This window comes from Notechis scutatus, chromosome Z (assembly GCF_049901735.1).
Source record: "Notechis scutatus isolate UNSWTSFEM ecotype Mainland chromosome Z, rNotScu1.2, whole genome shotgun sequence".
Taxonomy (NCBI): domain Eukaryota; kingdom Metazoa; phylum Chordata; class Lepidosauria; order Squamata; family Elapidae; genus Notechis; species Notechis scutatus.
This window is the reverse complement of record NC_142025.1, coordinates 108,050,453-108,058,927: the sequence shown is the minus strand read 5'-3', so window position 1 is coordinate 108,058,927 and position 8,475 is coordinate 108,050,453. Positions and strand designations below refer to the sequence as shown.

The window sequence follows — 8,475 nt, the reverse complement described above, 5'->3', positions numbered from 1 at the left end:
CAGTAATAGGGGATAAAGAACTGGGAATCTATATTTGGATGAAATGATATTGATATTGAATTAATGAATTGAAATATGAAATGGAAACTTATTTAAAGATGAGTGAAATGGATAATGATATGAGATAATATGATATAAGATTGGTGGAAATGAAAGTATGATTATGTACAAGTTTTATAATCTGGAACCATGTTGCCCACGTTTAGAGATGTGTAAAAATTAAAAAACTTTTTTTTGGGGAAAAAGAAATAAATGACACATTCAACACATGTGCTACATCAATAAGCAACTGATCAAACAACGAAATATATGTATTACTTGTGAAATTTGAACAATAGAAAATATTGACTCTAGCTAACATTCCACAAGTGACAAACTACTCTTTTTTATATTACACTTTTCCAGTTAGTTTGTATCTTTCTTGAAGGCTGAAAATGCAAAAGAACTTTCAGAATATACTTTCTATTGTGTAGTTACTGAAAAGGCAAGTTGTTGTATACCAGACCTGTGAAACTGGTGGCCTGTAGGCTGGAAGTGTCACATGTAGGTCACATCCATCCTGGCTCTTCAAAGGCAAAAAACGTCACGATACATCACAATACATCATGTCGTATACCCCCAAAATTAAATTGGCTAAAAGAAAAAAACCATGTTTTCTTATAGATAGAGAAGAGCTTCAGACTGCCGTGCTAAAAATACTATTGCCACTTTTAAAAATGCTAACAAGCCTAAAATTCGAGAAAACAATTGCATGTGGATACAAAGTAATTTTCTTGTGTAGTTGTACATGGGAATTTGAAATATGCAGATATTTGAGGGTGTTGGGGATTTAAGTGTAGCTACAGTAACAAGGTATCTTACGTTAATCTTTCCCAGTGCTATCACCTAGCCTTAACCATGACTAAAAAGATAATCTATTTCCTCCAAGACCGTCTGAAAGTAGTATCATCTATACATTCATCACCCTTTTCTACAACAGGGAAGTTGGTGACCACGCAAATTTGCCTAACAAAGTTGGATCCAGGGATTACCTCCTAAGAAAAGGCTATAACATTGTCTTCTTCAAAGGCAACAGTATCATCCCCTCCCACAACAGGACACTAATCACTGCTTAGACCAACTATATGCCACTCCTGGGAAGGCCTTAACTAACTTGTTTTCTGTAAAATAAGTTTGCTTTATGATTAAAAGAAATTAGTACCACAATCTTTAAGACAGTCTTTCACCAATTCAAAGGAACAATGCACTCCAGCTAATTATTCCAAAAAAGATCATATCAATTGTCTACATTTTTTCTGGTTTTAATAAAAGTGCATTCAGATCCCACTTAGTATTGTAGAACTTGAGAGATAGCAATGATTTCAGGACCAGAGAGCCCAAATAACAAGTGCTTAAATGGAATGAATTCTTCACAAATAAAAGTAGAACTTTAAGTTCTATAGAAAATTTAAAAACAGTTATATCGAAACTAAAGTGGGCCACAATAATAAATTTACAAAAGGAAGCATAGGGCAAGTCTACACACCACTTGACTTTTTAAACTGAGCCTATCTGTAGTATAAATATATATTTCATCAGTAAAATAATCAATTACCCATTTCCCAGCTCTTCTCAGTTATCTTCTCCTTCTGACCTCCATGGTAGCATTGATCTGGGAGGATATATAAGTATCTATCTCTGTCTTAACTGTGGTTCCCTTTGTAATTGATTTCCCATCCCGAGAAAACTGAACGCAAAAGACATAAAAAGTTCAATGCAGGAGAATCATATAAAAAAACATGAGTGAACAAAAATGTCAAAATCTCCACAGTTTAGACCGAACTAGTTTAATATTCTTATTTCTTCTGCTATAAATGATTGAACTGAATAGGAGTGGAACTAAGGAATATAGGACAGTGAATGCTAAATCTAAGTATGTTAGGGTATTAGAGGGATGTCTCAGGTAGGCCAAGCATGAAGTTATCAAAAGCATACAAAAGATTATAAGATGGGAAGACAAGTGAAAAAACCTCCTGCCTTCCCTTCATAGAAGGCATTCTCAACACTGCCTGGAAGATCATGGCATAAGATACAATGATCAAAACAAACCAAATAAATCCCACAGTGACACTAATCACAAGTATTCCAACTTCAACTACATTAAATCCAGAGCAAGGTAGCTTTAGCAATTGTGGAATTTCACAGGAAAAAAACAACTGGCTGACAATATTAGAAAAGGAAGTTATAAAATGTATCAGTGGTATGCAGGATATCATAGAGTACACCAGTAATCCCAACCAGAATCATTATTTTAGTGCAGGCTTTCCAATTCATCACCATCTCATAGTAGAATGGGCAGCAAATGGCAACATACCAATTATATGACTATGAGGAGGGGAAAAAATGATAAGCTTCGAAGGAGAGAAAGAGAAATATTTGAGCATTACAGCTAAAGTAATGAGAGAATTTACAGCCATGAGAAAATTTACCATGGATTTGGGGACCATGACTGAAACAATGCCCAAATTTGCACAGCCAAATTCATTAGAAAGAAGTACATAACATTGTAATTGCTTTCCCCTCCAAAGAAAATTAAAAGCAAAAGATATAGAAAGTTCAGTGCAAGATAAAAAATAAAAAACAAAGCTCAAAGGAAGTTCAGACTTCTTTAGACAAAGAGTGTTTCCACAGTTTAGACAGGACAAGTGTGATATTCTTATTTCTCATGCTATAGATGATTGGATTGAACAGGGGTGGAAGTAAGGAATATAAGACAGTGAATACTAAATTTAAGTAAGATGGTGTCTTAGAGGGGGGTCTCAGGTAGGCCAAGCATGAAGTTACCAAAAGGATACAAAAGATTATAAGATGTGGAAGACAAGTGGAAAAGGCCTTCTGCCTTCCTTTCATAGAAGGGATTTTCAACACTGCCTTGAAGATCATGGCATAGGAGACAATAATAAAAACAGAGCAACCAAATCCTGCAATGATACTAATAATCAAGAATCCAAATTCAGCTAGATTGAAACCAAAGCAGGATAGCTTTAACAAGTATGGAAGTTCACAAAAAAACTGGTTGATAGCATTAGAACAGAAAGGGGTAGAAAAAGTGCCAGTGGTGTGCAAAATTCCATAGATTATACCTGTAACCCCCACCAGAATCACTATTTTGGTGCAGACTTTCCAGTTCATCACCATCTCATAGTGCAGTGGATGGCAAATGGCAACATACCGATCATATGCCATGACAGTCAGGAGAGACAATTCAAAACCTTCAAAAGTGATAAAGGGAAAGATTTGAGCAACACAACCATAGTAAGAGATTTGTCTAGTGTCCATGAGAGAATTTATCATGGATTTGGGGACAATGACTGAAGTAATACCCAAGTCCTGCATAGCCAAGTTCATTAGAAAGAAATACATGGGGTTGTGCAGGTGATGGTCAAAAGCTACTGCAGTGATGATGAGAAGATTTGCTGTTGCTGTTGCCAGGTATAATATGAAGAATAAGAAAAAATGTAGAAGCTGCAGTTGCCGATTTTTTGAAAATTCCAGGAGCAGAAAGTAAGGAACAGTGGTTTGATTCTCCATACTTAACTTATGACATACCTACAAGAAAGCACATTAGAGGAAAAGCATGAGCCTATGCCATGTATGATGTTTTAATCTCCAAAAGCATATGATAGCTAGAAAATTTGCATTCACTAAAAAGTGTTCCATGAAGCTTGAAGACAGAAACTCTCTAATTGCATAAGTAAGTATAAGATACATCTGATTAATTCACACCTCTCCATCCCCTATTGGAACATATCCTTCAATCCCTCTCATCCAGTCTCGAATGTCAGTACGTATCCTCCCATTTTCCTACCATCAGAATTTATGAAGTTTCTTGGATGACAAGCGAAAATTTTCTCCTTCTTCCTCAAGAAAAAAACAATCAGTTGCCTTTTGAAGAAAAAAAAAGCACATTTGATAGTCTCTTTAAATATGCCTTAGTTTTGGTTGCTTCAGATTCATATAACATCCTGTTCCCCCCACAAAGAGATTCTCATTGTTTTGATTCATAATATTTTTTTAATTTGAGTCCAAATTTCTGAAAAAAAATGCTCCTTTTCTCTCTGCAACACATAACATTTTAAGTTGTAGGAAAGCATATGTTATATTATAATGTCTTTAAATTCTCTTTCCAATGTTGACATTATAGAATTGAGTCTAACAAATAGTCAAGCCAGACATATTCAATTAAATAACAATTTGACCCAGATTTTGAATCTTCTGCTGCACATTCTTTAGACCATGAAGTATAAATGCAGTATTGGATAAATACTATCCAACTTTTGTTGGACATAGCTGTACAAATATATCATCAGTGGAAAAACATTGGCTGTATATTTAAAAAACTGATTAATCAGTTCATTGTTTCCCTCAAGATCTAATTATAGAGCATAATATCACACAATCAAAATGAGACCCAATGTTAACACAAACATCTTGTTAATGTAATTAGCAATCAGTAGCTTCTGCTATCCATGTTCAGATATGAATTACATGAAGATACTGTATGCGTGAGCATGTTTTAGAGCAGATCTCATTGCCTGGGGTTCTACTTTACATCTGTCTATTAATAGATTCCATCATTGTCAGCCTTTTAATGTGGATGGAATGAGGAAACTCCATCCACAGGAAGACCAGATTTACAATATACAATACCAAGACAGGCTATAGTAAAATGTTGCATCTCTGGTGCTTCTCTTCCCATTGCCTATGCCCCAATGAATCAGGTTCTAATCATTCTGAATCTCTTCTTATTGCTATCACTCACTCTAGATTTTAAGGAATGATTTCCCCCTCTTTATTTACACAACGATTTCTTAATATTCACTTCAAGGATAGTTCCTTGACTTTTTACAATGCTATATCAAAGCCATCAGAACTGCTGTCTACCTAGTGATATTAGCGAGTTCCATCACTTAGTCACACATAATGTGAATAGATCTTTTGAATGTTTCTGAAAATTGATGTTTTGATTTCTAGCACATTGCTTCATTTCTTATCTGCTAATACTTGTTATTATTCTACATACAACAATCATATGTCAGGGTTTTTTTTAGTTCAATTGTATTTAGTTTTTTTAAAAAAAATTATATGCATTGAATTTTTCTCAACAATCTAGAATATCATAAAGTACTGGTGTAGTATACTATATATGTGGTTCAAAGCAATGTGACCTTTTGGAATTGACAGATGGAAATTTTGTCAATGTGCATATTTTTAAAATGCTGTCCAAGATTTTTGATATGGCACCCAGTATGATGATAACCAGTTGGCTTATATCATAGTCTTTCAACTTAAGTTTTCAGATTTTGGTATGTTATCATCTGCTCCAATTCTTAGTCTTCTATTCTAGTATTTCCTTGTATTTCCATATCAATTATCCATACTTTTTTCTCTTCAACCACAATTACATCGTATGTTATAAGCTTTTATCAGTTTGTATCTGGAAATCTCACAATATTTTAATCTGGTCATTTTTCACTATTTTTTCCAACTCTATTTTCCCACTATTTTTTCATTATAGGCACGTGATATTTTTAATAAATATTTCAGTGAATTATTTTGATGATTGTGTTATATCATATCGTAAGCTGCCTAGTGTCACCTCCTGATGAGATGGGTGGCAAACAAATATAACAAACAAACAAACAAACCTAAGGCTGTAGGATCTTCTTTCCCATATGAGGCTTAAAACTCAGTCCCCTACGAGTTTCTAGGCAATCACAGGGGTGGGATTCAACTGGCGTTACTACCGGTTCAGTGATTATGTTTTGCATGTGCAGGAAAAGCTGAAGAGAACCAAGTAAGGAAAGATGGAGCATTCAAGAAAATTAAAATTAAATTAATTTGATGTGCATCACTTTGATACAATTGTTAGTACTAGGTCTTGAGAAAAATATTTTGTTTTCCAGTGAGTGCAAGGATTGGTTATATCTCCATTGTTAAATTTTTTGACAAAGTTTCATTTCATTTCACTTCAATTTTATTTTATCTTGTCACAAGGGATAGTATAATGTCTCCATTCTGCCGTGCTGGGTCCCTTAGGCCTACTTCTGACCGAGCTGGGTTTCCATAGTTATTGAGCCTATTTCCTTCTTTGCAGCCCCCCCACCCCACTCTTGGTCCTCTCCCATGCCATCATGTCTTGCACTTTTTACCTCTTTTGAAGATTGTCTTTCAGAAAGAGAAGCAGTCTATGCTCAATGCAACCTTCCTGTACAGAAGCTCTTTGGTGCCCCATCAAGCAGGTACTATTTTGGAAGTGGCAACAATTCTTGCAGTCCTGAGAGTTATGACCATTCCAGGATTATATAAAAAAACAACCATTGTGTAGAAAAGTGCACAGCATCTCCTGCTTTTTCCAAAAGACAAACTTTGGAAATCTCCTTTTGGAAAGAGAAATAGTCAAAGCAATTCATAGCCCTCATATTAAACTGCTTGGTGCCTTCTCTGAAATAAATGACATTTTAGGAACACTACAATACTTGGAAACCAATCTTCTGGGTTGCATATTCATGATTTTCTGTATGTTAAGAAAAGCCACAGAAAGAGATTAATCATACAACATAATGGAAAGAAATATATATATATCTATATCTATATATATATCTATATATATATATATATATATATATATATATATATATATATATATATATATATATATATATAGATATATAGATATATAGATATATAGATATATAGATATAGATATAGATAGATATATATATATATAGATATATAGATATATAGATATATAGATATAGATATAGATAGATATATAGATATATAGATATATAGATATAGATATAGATATAGATATAGATATAGATATAGATATATAGATATAGATATAGATATAGATATAGATATAGATATAGATATAGATATAGATATAGATATATAGATATATAGATATATAGATAGATATATATATATAGATATATAGATATATAGATATATAGATATATAGATATATAGATATATATATATATTTTAAAACAAGTTTTATTAATTTCAACAACAAACAAATCATTACATATTTAAATATTTCCTGTATTTCCACAGAAATTTCCCCAATATTCTCATAAAACACAAACAAACACAAACAAACATATAAAAAATCTTTTAGTAAAGTACCTTGGCCCCAGTTACCTCTCTTTGTATGGGCAGCGCATTTCACTCTTCACAATTCTATCTTATTTAATCCATCTTAATTAAATCATTATATTTATATCTTTTGCCCATTCATTATCCCTCTATCTCTTCTTATAATAAAAAAAATTTCTCCTGAAATCATTAATCAGAGTATGATGCCTTTCTATCCTCCCCCTAAGTTAGTAAAATTAACATTCAACATAACAAATATCCAATTCGGTTCTGCTTGGTACATTCTATCCACCAAAAATGTTTAAATACATTGTATCCTCCTTTCCTTCAATATTTTATTACATTTTAAAAATCAATCATTATTAAAAACTTCAACATTTTAATTTCTTATTAAATCTTAAACCATTCTAATTTACTATTTCAAATATAAATGTTACAATACCATCTTCTGTACCTAGCAGAATCTTTCTTACAGAAGTTTATATTTCATCCTTTGTCCCTAAAAAAAATTCCTCTTCTCCCATCCAATTTTAAAACTTTGAGGCTTTTCTCCGCCTTTCCCCTTTCTTTCTTCCCCCACCAAATCTTCCTACCCCCCTTCTTCTTCTAACCTCTGCCTTGCTAGGATCCCTTCTCTGTTGTGTTCCCTTTTTCTCTTGTTTGCTATCATTATATTTACTTTGCATCATATTTTTCTCTTTCTCAAATGTTTTTTTAGATCTTAAGTCCTTCATTTTCCTTGCTCTCTTCCTTCCTTCTTTCTTAGATAAGTTTTGAGATTCAATAAAGATGGCGTCTTCGTCTTTTTCTTGTTGTTGTTCTTCTGTTTCCATCTGTTTCATTGTCTGTTGGTAATTAACCAGCGCCATTTCTAGAAATAGAAAAGCTTTTTCCATACCATCTTTGCAGGCTGCTTTTGTTTGCTCATATTCATCCCTCAGATCCTCAGAAGGAAAAGCCATTATAAATAAATCTTTTCTTTTCTTTATTCCTCTTTCTTCTTACACCAACCAGATATTCAGAGAGAAAGGTAAAACAATCCCAAAGTCCACAATCCTCAATAAATCCAAGCAAGCCAAATTTCCCCTTCCTCTTCCAGGGGTGGTATCAAACAAAAAAAAAAAAAAGAGAGTCCAAATCTGTATTTTAAAGCCTTTTTAAAATTATGTTTCTGTCCTCAAATCTTTAAGGCATCTCCTCCAACAAGATCCAGATTTATATATTTTCTTTGTCCTCTCCCTTCCGGCTTAATTCCGTCGGGAGGGAGAGTAAACTTTCCTTTCAGCACCTCAAAATTGCCGCTTTTTTTCTCTTGTGGAAAAAATCATCAAA

At 33.3% G+C, this 8,475-nt stretch overlaps 1 protein-coding gene across 1 annotated transcript; it reads right to left on the bottom strand.

Moving 5' to 3' along the window:
* Positions 1-2,637: 2,637 nt before the first annotated feature.
* LOC113428313 (olfactory receptor 14A16-like) lies at positions 2,638-3,570 on the bottom strand. Its single transcript, XM_026690864.1, has one exon. It carries the CDS (start codon positions 3,568-3,570, stop codon positions 2,638-2,640), a length of 933 nt encoding a protein of 310 aa, XP_026546649.1.
* Positions 3,571-8,475: the final 4,905 nt, after the last annotated feature.